The sequence below is a fragment of the Phaethon lepturus genome, unplaced genomic scaffold (genome assembly GCF_000687285.1).
Source record: "Phaethon lepturus isolate BGI_N335 unplaced genomic scaffold, ASM68728v1 scaffold53591, whole genome shotgun sequence".
NCBI lineage: Eukaryota > Metazoa > Chordata > Aves > Phaethontiformes > Phaethontidae > Phaethon > Phaethon lepturus.
Window position 1 is genome coordinate 669 of NW_010518077.1, and position 12987 is coordinate 13655.

The 12987-nt window shown below is 44.3% G+C and overlaps 1 protein-coding gene across 3 annotated transcripts; it reads left to right on the top strand.

Annotated features, from left to right (window-relative positions):
• Positions 1-573: 573 nt before the first annotated feature.
• On the top strand, positions 574-10692 carry DHDDS (dehydrodolichyl diphosphate synthase). 3 transcript variants are annotated; one of them, XM_010296578.1, is made up of 8 exons: positions 574-656; positions 1586-1702; positions 2314-2456; positions 3866-3982; positions 4175-4276; positions 4934-5048; positions 7015-7122; positions 10183-10692. In XM_010296578.1, the coding sequence occupies exons 1-8, from the start codon at positions 594-596 to the stop codon at positions 10426-10428; spliced, it is 1011 nt and encodes a 336-aa protein (XP_010294880.1). In that variant the 5' UTR covers positions 574-593; the 3' UTR covers positions 10429-10692. The 3 variants fall into 3 exon arrangements, with proteins under 3 accessions (XP_010294880.1, XP_010294881.1, XP_010294882.1); XM_010296579.1 differs by lacking the exon at positions 4175-4276 and having other exon boundaries at positions 577-656; XM_010296580.1 differs by lacking the exon at positions 3866-3982 and having other exon boundaries at positions 577-656.
• Positions 10693-12987: the final 2295 nt, after the last annotated feature.

Here is a 12987-nt window from a genome sequence, read left to right on the forward strand (position 1 = left end):
GTTAACGTGGAAGTTCAGCAAACTCTTCTATCTTGTTAGCTCAGACCAGATCTTAGTATTTAATGTGCAGATAATATGGTAAAAACCAATATTTTTACAGCTTCAGAAGCTAAAGTTGTCTACTTGTGATGGAGAAGAACTATCAGTGGTGACATGAGTGCAGGGTAGTTGGTGAGGTAGATGATTGCTTCATTCAAACGGTTTCCAAGAACTCCAACACAAAAGCATTGAAGGTCAGTTTGTGCTGCTGCCACCCTGTGACTCGCCTGGTGGTAGCCCAAATTGTGGGTCTGCACCAACTCACCAGCTAATTTGGCTGGAAGATGTGGTAATATTTTTTTCTTGCTACTTACTAGTGCAGAATCCACTCTGACATATAGCTGGAAAACTCCAGAGCTCATTTCTGAGCTCCCCCATTGTCTGCTTATCAGAGTACTTTTACAAATGATTAAAAGGCTCCAAAGGAGCTAATCAAAGCTTATTTTTCCAAGGTGATTATTTGTAGTGTTGCTTTAGAGTACAGAATCTCCTGTACCTCTAACCCCTTTATTTTCATCTTCCTGTTGCAAAAGAAAAGGAGCTCTCGGTAAGACATGTCGTGGATCAGAGAAGGCGAGCTGACCATCATAGAGAGATTTTGTGCCAACATCATTAAGGTAAGGGATGAACTTGGTTACCTGTGGTAAAAATTGGCAGGTTCATCGGGGTTCAGAGTGGAACTGTCTCTGTGACTGCTCTGCTCTAGAAAGATAGTGTTGCTACCAAAAGGGTACATATTAATGTTGGCACTGGATGTACATCCCTAAACAGTGTTCGGAGATGGAAAATTACTTAAGCTTAGTCTTGCAAATGAGCAAGGCCGTAGGCAGTGCTTGCCAATAATGAGCTTACACTCCCAGGCTTCCAGTTTTGTGCCCTTGCTAATGAAGGCAGGGCATAGGAGGAGGAAGAGAAGCAAGATGGTCGGATTACGAGTGTAAGAAATGAAACTGAGTTTCTGCTGAGCAGAATAATAACTCACCAGTTCCAGGAAAATTCTGTCCTTGCGTAGTGGTGTCTTGAGACTGATGCTGCTGCCCTTCTCTCAGAAAGGTCTGTGCAGACATAATGAGGTCAGTGGAAAGGAGTACTCCTCTTAAGTGGGGGAAAGTCTCATGACTTTTTTTGTTTTCTCTTAAGTTAATTGTGTCTGTGAAAATGACCTTGAACTCTGAAATAAAAAATAATTAACAGCAGCATAAAACTGCGTGCACCCTCCCCCATGGCTGCAGAGGGGTAGCTGTGGCAGCGCTGCTCTCTCTCCGGAGTACTACAGTTCTCTGATAGAAACGAGGAGGATAAAGTTGCTTTTCAGTTTAAGCAATTGTTAATACTGATGGGCTTTTTAGAGAGCCTAAACTGGGGTTAACAAAGAAGTAATTAGCATCTTATTCTTTCCAGCTCCAGACTTGAAGGTGGGAGATACACACTGGACTGCTACGAATAGGCAGTGGTGCCAGGAACAGTGGGACTAAACTCCCTGCAATGCAAGATGCCAGCTTGGCTGTTAATTTTCTGGTCTGTTGTGTTTCTCATTATTTTCTAGGCAGGTCCAATGCCCAAGCATGTTGCCTTCATCATGGATGGCAATCGCCGTTATGCCCAAAAGTGCCACGTGGAGAGACAGCAGGGGCACTCACAAGGCTTTGATAAGCTGGCCCAGGTGGGAAGGATGTTTGCTGCCTTTTAGTTGTGTATGGGAAGTTTGAGCCATGTTTACCAGCCGACTGTGTTTCCTGCTTGACTGGTGTATTGTGTTCCTCCTCTTCACCGGAGTCAGGCCTGTGCTTGGAGCTGATGTTAATCATCAGGGTTCCAAACTTCGTCTCCTTTCTCCTCCTGTTATCTTGCAGAGTTATTCTAATCAGCTATTTTTTCCCCCTCTGTTTTACACTCAATTCAAGATCTGCAAGGCAGATATTTTAAGCTTTTAATTCTGTGAAGCAGGTTGAATTTCTTTGAAAAGATCTTGAAAGGTACGGCATTATATAATTTCTAATGTTATCTACAAGAAGTGCTTTCCCTGGCTGGATTAGTCCCATATCTCTTGTGGATTCACATCCTTAGATAGTGATATTCTTCTCCTTTCTTTAAGATGAATCTGACATTCTTATCAAGTGGGTTTCATTGTCAGCTCTTGATGGTTGTTTCATTTGATCCAGTCTTAGCATAGCAGGAAAAGACAGGAAGGTTTTAGCGGTGGAGAAGCTGGGTCTTGCTGACCTCTCTGATTGTCTGATTTTTGTTTTCCACTATATTTTTGTCTTCTTGCAGACACTACGGTGGTGCTTAAATCTAGGCATCCGGGAGGTCACTGTTTATGCCTTTAGTATTGAAAACTTTAAACGCTCCAAGGAGGAGGTGGATGGACTAATGGATCTGGCAAGACAGAAATTTAGCCGTCTACTGGAAGAACAGTAAGAATCCTCTCATGTCTCTATCCCACAGGGGTGGAACTAAAGCAGAACATGATTAAGAGGCGTTAAAGGGATGTTGGAAATTGTGAAAATGGGTTAAATGAAGGAAGCTGTTCTCCACCTCCAGCTAGAGATTTGTGTTTGGGGGCTCTGCCTACCTGGATGGGATGTACAGCTCCTGAGCGTGCACAGGCCCCCAGCACACCAGATTTGTGTCTGTATCATGTGGCTTACTGTGCAGCAATCCCATCCAAACACTTGGAATACTACAGCTTTCAGATGAGCACAGCACAATTAGAAATTCCTGCTTGGCACTGGAGTGCTAAATGCCTTGTTGTCATGAAGTATCAAAGCCTTGTCTTAAAGTTTCCGACAGTATTCTTGGGAGATCAGAGTTTAGTTAGCAACTTGCTTTGCAGTAACTTGACTTTTACTTATGGGCACAGGGTGTGTTTAAGTCACTTGTTGGAGAACTAGTTCACATATTGCATGTAGATGGGACTAGTACAGGTTTGAGTGAACAGGGAGTGGTGGTAAAGTGCCCTGTTGCTCAGTGGATATATTTGTTTCCCCACACCTGACTGGTGCGGAGTGGTGCGTGGAAGGGGTCCTTACCTGGTTGGAGTAAATTTGAAAGGCAGTGGGGGAACGCAGCTGGAAGAACGGTAGTGTTAGGAAGGAATGGTAGGAAGAACGGAGAGGATAGCGTGTGTGTGCTAGCAGAAGTTGAGAAGATCAGGGCTATCTGAGCACTGCGGTACACTGTGATTCAAAGAGGCCATTTCCGTGCTTTCTACCCAATGCAGCCCTTCATCAGGGAGTTCCTAGCACCAGACAAATAGCAGTAGGAACCTGTAAGATCCTATGGGGTGTCCTATCTGCTCAGGATAAAGCTATAGCAGGCATGGATGATTTCCTGTCTCATCTGATGTTCACTCCACCACCCCCATCCCACCCTCACTGATATGTTAATCTTTCCTTACACCAGAAAGTAGTTGTGGTACTCTATGCGTGACCATTAGTCATCTTAATTTTTGATTAGTTATAGATGCCCGGAGTCTATGGTTGTATTCTAAGTTCTCCATATGGATTTTCATAACTTCAGATAGGAATGCCTAATCTGTGATCACTTTCTAGTCCTTTGGCTGTGTCTGTACCTCAGGAACTTGTATGGGGAATGGTCAGTTTCTCTTTATGGAGTGGTTCGGGATGATCAAATCCAAGCAGGCTTTCAACACCTGAAAAATATTTGGTTGTTTTGCCTTTTTCTAATTCTCAGTTTTGTTGAAGCTATGCCTGCTACATGCCTGTTGTTTTCTTTTGGTGGATGTTACGCAAGGCAAACGTGGCACTTGTGCAGTAGCGACTGATCTGTTTTCTGTAGTCCTCACTCTCGTTGTTGGGTGTAGGGAGAGCTTGAAGAAGCATGGTGTATGTATCCGTGTCCTTGGGGACCTGCCACTTCTGCCCTTGGATATTCAGGAGCTGATTGCCCAAGCTGTGTTGGCAACTAGAAACTACAACAAGTAAGTAACGCACAGTTTAAAGTAGCTGATGCCTCACGTCTTCCTCTTCTACCTGAAAGCTGAGACTTGGCAGATGTGCTACACCTTTTTCGCTTTGTCCTACAATTGCATAGAACTGTTGTAGATATTCTTCTGTCATCTACTGGACATCTTCCTTTAGGTTAGTCTTTCACACCTTTCTCTTCTTTTCAGATGCTTTCTAAATGTCTGCTTTGCATACACATCGAGGCATGAAATCAGCAATGCTGTCAGGGAGATGGCATGGGGAGTGGAACAAGGACTGCTTGAACCCAGGTAACTCTTGCCTTTCTGTGTGAGGCTTCATAGATGAAGACTGCTTGACTGCCTCTCTTACCTCCTGTGCTTTATTAATAACCTCTCAGAAGCCAAGTGGCTTTCAAATAGATCGCATTAAACCAGTATGACTGGAAGAAATGACTTCGAGTTACTATGCAATGTTTGATTTTTTTATTATTTCAGTTACCATGGTGATAGATACACAACCAAGACAGAAGAGAAATTAGGTCTGTGTTTTAAGTGAGTTTAAATGTGAAGGCAGATTTTATGCCCCAACAATTGGCTGCTTGACTGGCAGTTTTAGCTGTGAGGTCAAACAACAGATGAATCACGAATACTGAACTGTTTCTCCACCCTAGAGGAGATGGAGTCATTAGCACTCTGCTCGCTGCTCCAGATGAAGTCCTCACAGTCTGGTTCCACCACTTGCTTCAAAGAGCATGGGGGGCTGGAAGAGCATTTGAAATAGCCTGTGGAGCAGACAGCCGCATCCATCAGAAGCGAGTTGATGACTGGCTGTGGTACAGCTCCACCACCCAGTTTTAGTCTACAGTCCTGTGTTTATAAAAAACCCCCTCAGTAATTCTGATTTATTAGTGCCACCTCTGGCAGGTCAGGAAAGTGATCTTAATAAGGTGCATCTGTCTTTCTTAGTGATGTGTCTGAATCGTTGCTTGATAAGTGTCTGTACACCAACAACTCCCCTGACCCAGACCTCCTGATTCGAACCTCTGGAGAGGTTCGGTTGAGTGATTTCTTGCTCTGGCAGGTAAAGTCTTTGTTTTCTACTTGAAATATTCCATTTTTGTGTGTGTTCTACTGACTCCAGGCATGAGGTGACATGAGGGCTCTTAAAGTCACTCTGCCCGGGGTTAGGTAACTTCTTGGATGGACTGAGTGCTGGGGCATCTCTGAGGAATCTGTTTCTTGCAGTTCTGCGATTGCCTACAATACCTTGCAGTGCAAGTCTGAAATTGTATCACCCTGAAAACATTAAGAAATCACAAATTGGTCTAGCTGACAGCAGTTAAGGAAGTAAAGAATTGCTCATCCTTTTGCTCCTCTTCTCACATTTAGGTAGTTCCTCATTTGATTTGTAAATTCTTGGCTTTGATTAATTTAACCTGGCAATATGTCTCCTGGGATAAGGAAATCCCGGGAAGGAATTCTAGAGTCCTCGGAGAGGCGTTTGTCGCACGTCAGCTGTAGGATTGGACGTGTAGCCCTGTAACGCACATGTAATGTAATGTATATGCCTGACTTGTCATAGTTTCAGAAGGTTATTTGACTTTCAAGACGAATACACTTGTTCAGTTTGACAACAAGACCCTGCAAGACAGGTTCTAAGTATGGCAAAGTGAAATCAGCATGACTAGGCTGCTAAGCTAAAACATAGTGGGTTCTTAACATGTACAAAGTTCATGTATTTGCAGTTACAGCTGCTTCTATTTCTCTTTCTCCTGTGCTAGGCAATATTGACTTGTTTGTAAGCCAAACTTTCCAGGAGAACATTTGAGTCGAGCTGTTTTACTTAAAGCTAACATTTTGGTTTACCTGTACAATTTGGAGCCAAAACCCAATTGCCTTTAGGCAACCACATCAAACGTTCCCATTCCAACTTGCTTAATTGGCAAGTTCACAGAAGTTGTCTGGCCTGAGTTGCAGTTGCCTACCAAGGCATCTCCCTCTCCTCCCTGTACTTTTGGGCCCACCTGTATCCTGGGTGGGTGTCAGTGCTGCAAACTAACGTTTCGCTTGCTCCCCTTGGGAGTCCTGGCAGCGGTGTCTTGGAGACTGAGCTTGTAACTGATGAAGCATTACTGAAGAAGTCAGTGCTCTGTGATTCTGGCTGGCATAATGCTCCTTTCCTGTGCCACGAATTACAGCAGAAACAGCAGAGAGGAATGTGTGTGCTTCTGCTCCCCCTCTGCTAGCTCACACACCCAAGTGTTAGTGCAAATTTCCCTTCACTAGCAGTTGTGTGTGTCCTGACAGCCCCAAAGCAGGAGGACGTTGTGCTATTCAGAATGATTCTCTGCTGTCAAAGAAAAATGTTCTTATGGTGTTTTTTTGTATAGAATTGACACTAAGATTTTCTGTATCATTACAACTTTGAGTCAAGCAGAGTCCTTTTATACATTGTAGTAATGGTCATAGGAGCACATTTACCTGAAACTTTGAGGGACTCCATGGCAAAAACAGGATTGAAATATTGAAATTCTGCATCTTTCAGCTCTAGGATACCTTCAGTGCACCACAACTCTTAGATTCATTAAGCACTTTAAACGCCATGAGTGGGCAGCAAGGAATATCATGAGATGTCATTTGATGAATGGCTTAAATGTCATGTCCTGATCCTCAATTCATCTGTTATTCCCTTAACTCAGCCTTTGGTAGTCCAGTGTTGCTATTTTAGTTTTATTATATGCCTGTGATGCTTAAGCTATTAAAAGTATCTCTGTGAAGACCAGCATAAGCATTAGAAAGAATTCTGCCGGTATCTTTGCAGGAATGGATGACTAGTGCCCCAGCATTAAAAACTAATTGGAAAGGCTCTATGTTGTGCAATTTCAAATTCTCCTGGCTGGTATTTATTTCATTTTAAGTATAATCTGATAACACAGCCTAGGTAAAATCTTTGTGGGGAAACTGGCGTAGTTTGACCAACAGATCTGCATCTTGATGCCTTTTCCCTCGCTAGATGATTAAACTGTTGGTGATCTTGCTTTCTGCAGACCTCTCATTCATGCCTGGTGTTCCAGTCAGTCTTGTGGCCAGAATATACTTTTTGGAACTTGTGTGAGGCTATCCTTCGGTTCCAGATGAACTACAATGCTTTACAGGTAAGGGAGTCTTAGGGAGATGGAAAGCTCAGCACAGCATGTTATCTGCACAACAAGGTGCTGGAGATGAGGTGAAAGCCTGCAAAGAGGGAGCAGAGGAATTGTTCATTTAGTGCGGTTAGTTAACATCTTGTTTCAGTAGCTGCTAATGCCAGATGCGTTGCTTCTCCTGTACCCATGTGGCTTGTTACAACATCTTAGTGGGTGGCCAGATTCCTCTACTTTTGGGAATATCTAAAGTATCTGAAGTCACCGCTGTCTCTACTGCTCATTGCTCACTCCACCAGCTGGAAATGTCTGTCCCCATTCCTCAGCTGACAGGACAGAACTACTAAGCACTCCTGGTTTACGACGGGGCAAAATCAGCCAGTTTAATTCAAACCACTTCAGCAATAGTTTAAGCAAAGACTGTTAAATTCACTCTGGGATGAACAGGGAGAATTTGCATGCTCTTCCTCTAACTCTGCTATTGTTTTTAGGGTTGTAACAAGTGGGTTTAGAGGTTCCTTTCTGGGAGCTGAAGTGAGGCTGCCTGGGCTGTGACACACTGGAGGAGTGTCCTCTTACTGGTCCAGATGTGCCTACTGAAGAGACTGTTCCTATTGCTGGTTGTCATTGTTCCTCCCCTCTTAGATCTGTTGTCATGAGCTCTCTTTGACCTGATTCGGATAAATCTGGACAATTTAGTAGTGCCTTAGTAACCTGGCTATTTTTAAGCAAAACAAATTTGGGAGTTTTTGCTCTCTGGGGAAATCTGGGGGGCAGCAGCCTGTAGGCGCAGAGGCAGCAGTAACTGGCAGGACGAGGAACTCAGTGTGGTGACTCTTACCTGCACCATATCTGGTTGCTGAGTGTGTCTGTTCTGTAATTATTTGGGTCCTTTTTTTTTAAGACAAGCATTATATTGCCCTTTTCTACCTTCAGGGATCTTGCTCGCCTTTGAGCGTTGTCAGAGAGATTATAGACAGTCGTGGTTATGGGTGGTTTTAATTGGGTCCAGTCAAGTCTGGAAGCATCCAAATTCGCCACGTCTTTAAGCTCTTTTATTCCTGTTTCTGCCCCAAGTCTGCCCTTTTCCTACGAGCAATTCATTGTATTAATACAACTAATGGCAATTCACCTTCTGCATGAAGAGGAAAGCAAAAAAAGCCAGTAGTGTTTGTCATTGACGTTAGCCTTGCCTCTGTCATGAATGGTAAGGTCACTGTTCTGATTTTGTTCCTAGTGCTAATTTCTGATGGGTAAGAAAGGCCTCTTCTGTTCCGAGCTAGTCTCATCTTTCTTAGTTCTTGTTTGTGGCCCTACGTGTGTTCATGCTATGCTATTATCGAGGTTTCTTATCAGCCAGATCTGTTCCTTGGTTAGTTTTCTTGCTGTGAAACCCACTTTATTCACAGTTTATGAGGCTGCCCTTGTTTTAAGGGATGCAGCCCAGTTGTGCAGAAGGGATGACTTCTCACCCAATGGAGCTGCTGAGATTAAGAAGCTGCTTTTTTCCACATTTGAAATAAGTGATCTTGAAAGCCAAAAGTATCTGGAGCTCTTGAAACAAATTACCTTGGTGGAAGGGTTGCTTGTCAGTGAGAACAGTGGGGCTAGGGGTTTGACTTGCTGAGAAGCCAGAATGTATGACAGCAGCTGTGTCTACTTTGGGAGTGTGCTGCCGTGTTCAAGATGCTGGAGGCAGTCACAGTGTGGATAGGCAGCTGGATGGAAGGTTTGACAAACTACAGAAAAAAAACTTGATTTGGAGGCATCTGACAAAAGATCCTTCCATCAAATCAAACAGCATCATGTTTAACAGCCACCTTCATTTTCCAGTTAGCCTGCTGCTCGAGGGGGTCTGCCAGCTGGTTGTTGCTCACTGCTTAGTCCCAGGTTGAGCTATAACCTGCTTTTGATACATGGTAGACCAAGGGAGAGAATGCAGATGTTGGTTGGCAAGCCTGCCCCACGGAGCTGATCACACTGGGTCTTTTCTGGTGAATAGACAGAATTTCACTTTGTCCAAGGGTGGAAGTCTTATGCTAGGCAGGCTGATGATCTTTGCATTTCAAATAAGCAGAGCTATGGCAGTGGAGTGCTGTCAGTTCGGTGGGCTCTCTGTAGCTAGGGATATTTCTGCGCTCATTCCCAGCACAACAAAAGCTAATTTACAGTGCCGGAGCATAGACTACTGACTTGGGCGCAGGGGAAGTGTGGTGAAGAGTGAGTCAGGCTCTCATTAGAATAATTATTTCTTCTTGCTCATTTGAAAGGCCAGCACTTCCTAAGTGTGTGTGTCAGGTTATGTCACAGTAACCAGTTTTACTCTCTTTAAAAATGAAAGCTTGATATTCCTGCATGCAGATGTGTTTTTGCTGTTGGAGGCTGCAGGCTAGGATAAGAGCAGTAAGAAGAAATCTAAAAGTGATGTTCTGCAAAAATATTTCAAATACTTGAAGGGTAGGCAAGGATAGCTACAGCTTTTACCTTTCTCCTGTCCATCCTGCTGTGTCTTGAGCTGGTACATTATTAGATCACAGGCATTTGGGAATTCTGAGCCCACTCTTGCTTTTTCACTGAAGCCGATTAGCTCAATACCTGATAGTCAGCTCAAAGAATTGCCCCATAAATCATTGTTCTGAATCCCCTAAAACCTTTCAGCTGCTATGTGAATAGGATCAAAGGTTCTGTGATGACACTGGGGAGGATAGCTTATGTGCATGTCTGTGGTTTGAAAGTCCTCTTGTATGCTGTTCCTCTCTGATTCTGATATCTGAGGGTTTTCCACAATCTCTCATGACCCTTAGCTGTTATAACTAGGAGTTAGTGCTGTGAGCAGAGTTGTGTTTGGGGAGAAGGTCCAGAAGGATATCCCTGTATTTTTTTTTTTATAACCAATCAAGCAGGCTGCCTCAAAGTGGAGGAGGTGCACACAGAGCCACCCTTCATTGAACCTGCAGACTGATGGCCAAGCAGAGGCTCTTTTTTTCCATAACCTGTGTTGCCTTGCATCTGTATCACAGATGAGCTGAAAGGCCTGGTAAAGTGCTAACGATCTACTGCTTTTCACTCTAGAAGGCCAGAGACTCCTACATGGAGGAAAGGAGGCGACAACAGATGGAAAGGGATCAGGCTTACGTGACAAAGAAGCTGCAGCAGGAGGGGTGCTCTCCAAGGGGAGCCCATGGAGATTCCCGGCGTCGACGGACACTGTTGCAGAAATGCACTGCCATGCGGGAGGAGAGAATCCAGGGCTTTCTACAGGCACTAGAGCACAAGAGAGCGGACTTCTTTGAAAGATTGTGTACAGTGTCTGCATGACACAGGTGCTGGGTTGTTCTTGGGAAGACAATTTTTAACCATGTTAGAGGGAACAGCTGCTGCCCAGAGGAATTCACTCAGTGGGGTTCTGCAGTGGGGATGCAGGACTGTTGTAGGACTTTACGTCCCCGCTGGCCCTGTCCGAGGGCGGGGACAGAGTACTGTGAACCTTTCTAGTTCTGTGAATGCTGCCGAGGGAGGTAATGCCATCCTTCTGTCTCACCTCCCTGGCCCGAAGATGGAGAATACCCACACTCCGCCATATCTCTGCTGCTTGCTACTTTACAGGCCTGGCTGTTCCGGTGACAAGAAGTTAACTGAAATGAAGCCTCCAGTTCTGTTTGACTCTTCATTAATTGGTCCAGGCAAACCAATTCAGTCCTGTTAAATCAGTCTGGACTTGAATTCTTTCCGTGGCTTTGCAGTAGTGAATCTTCTGTTGAGATTTCCTCTGCTGTCCCCTAATGGGAGCCTCGCTTTCTGTAGGGAGAGGATTATTCCTGGTGTAGAAGGAGCCCTGTGCCAAGCAGTGGCAGAGATATTCCCTGCTGCCTATTTTATGATAAGCATCTTGTCTTTTCCCCTCCTTACTGTGCTGGTTTTGCTGTATCTGATCTCTGCTTCCAAAGAGCTAAAGCGAGGTGCTGTCAGCCTTGCCGTAAAGAAAAAAGATACTCCAAAGCTTCATCGGGTCCTGTGATCCCTTCTGAGCAGTGTATGTGGGGAAAATCCAAATGCCTAAGATGCTGACGTTGGAACAAACTGACTGTGTAGGAAAGAGGCTCCAAGCAGGCAAGGAGAAAGGATTGGTTGGGAATTAACTTTGTGGCTTAAAAAGGAAAAGTAGCTAAAACTGGGTGATGGATACAGTATGCTGAATCCCTCGGAGACCTCTCTAGAGCTCATGACTTCACATCCTGTTTCCAGAGAATGAGGGTGGGCTTAGTTCAGGAATACAGTAGCCAAAAACAACCTCTGACCCCAGCCAAAATGGTTTAGAAGGGCTATTTAGCTGATTTTAATGGGAGTGGCTGGAGCAGCTGTGGAGTATTTGTTCTCATTTTTCCATTGGCAGGGAGATGGACTAGCTAATTTCCAAAATTGTTTCCGTCCCCATGGTCAAAATAACAGAAAATGTCTTGATTTTTGTTTCTGATGCACGTGCAGGTGCCGCAGTACCAGCTATTGCTGTTTTCAAAGAGTTCCTTTTTACCTCTAGGTGAAAACTAGAAAATGCAGATTTTAAAAGACTTGTAAGTGCTTCAAACTCAGCACTTTGTGATTGTGAAGAGGATAACTACATTGTCAAATCATGAATAAAGCGCAGTCATACCAAGTTTATTTAAAAAAATAAGCTGAACATTTAAAAGTACGTAGAACTGTAATGTAATGAAGGTGTAATGTCGAAGGTGTAATGAAGTTGGCATCCAGGCCTAACAGAATATTGTTTAAGCTGTGACAGACTCCTCATCTGGTTCCTGCTAGACTGGAAATGATTTGAAGGCTGTGTTGTTTTTACAGTCTAGTGTGAGCAATTTGCTGATACCCCAAGGCTTGGCCGAATGAACAAACCTCCTCTTGGCGTACGTAGCAAACAGTAGCTTGGATGAGAGTGTGCCGAGATGATGAGAGCTGTCGATTTTAAGCTTCTTTTGTTGTATTTTATTTTCTCTTGTCTTCACATTTCAGGAAGCTGTCTCTGGAAATAGTTTATTCTCCATGAGATGGAGCACTCTGCTTTGCCAGGCTGATGGGGGGAAGACCGTCTTCTACCTGAGAATGTATTTTTTGCCTTAAAAAACCCCAAGGTTTTCAGTTGTGTTACGATGATACAAGTGACCAAAGCTACAGTGGTGGTTTTTCCACAAAGTAGTAGCACTGTTGCAGGTGTGGTAATTGAAGGATCTGGTTTGCAAAGGGCTTGTGGGGAAAGTTTTAATCCCTTTTGTAAAAGCCATTGCTGTAGTAGGGGAGGAGAAAAAGTCCTTCAGGCAATGGAAAAAGGTTTGTGTTAGCTGATGGTTTGTTTATTCCACCTGCATCAGTTATTCTAGTAAAACACCAACTTTCCCTGGTAAGCCTTGCTTCTTCAGAGGGTGGCCAACGTTCCACAGGCAAGCTCTGAGTTTCAGGAGTGCGACTTCCCAGCGAGTCTTTATGTGACAGTTCTGGCAGTAGAGCTACGAGCTCCTTTCAGGGAGGATTTAACTGCCCTAATTTGTGTTTGTACAATGAAGATGCGAAAAAGCAACAAAAAGGTGCTCTTCTGGCAGTTGAGGTCTGCGAAAGCCCGAGAGACCACCCCGGGAGGGGGGGGAGCGTGCCCCTTCGAATGTTCTTCTGGCTGAGGTTTGATTCAAAAGTTAAAAGTTTGGGGTGTAATGACGTGTGTACCGTGAAATTGGATTTGGGGGGAAGGGGCTGTGCTTGCCCCCACTTCACAAGTCACTTGGTGCAGGGAGCTGGCACCTCTGTGGATTATTTTAGTGTCATTTTCTTGCATTTTGACTTTTTTTTTTTTTGGTCTTTCTATTTTTAGCAGTGCCACCTCCCTCCCTC

Bases quoted from the DNA above. Each gene is read 5' to 3' on its own strand.
- DHDDS (XM_010296578.1), top strand. From the start codon at position 594: ATGTCGTGGATCAGAGAAGGCGAGCTGACCATCATAGAGAGATTTTGT. The intron at 2,457-3,865 runs GTAAGAATCCTC...TGTTGGGTGTAG, and splicing joins AGCCGTCTACTGGAAGAACA to GGAGAGCTTGAAGAAGCATG. The intron at 3,983-4,174 runs GTAAGTAACGCA...TCTTCTTTTCAG, and splicing joins GCAACTAGAAACTACAACAA to ATGCTTTCTAAATGTCTGCT.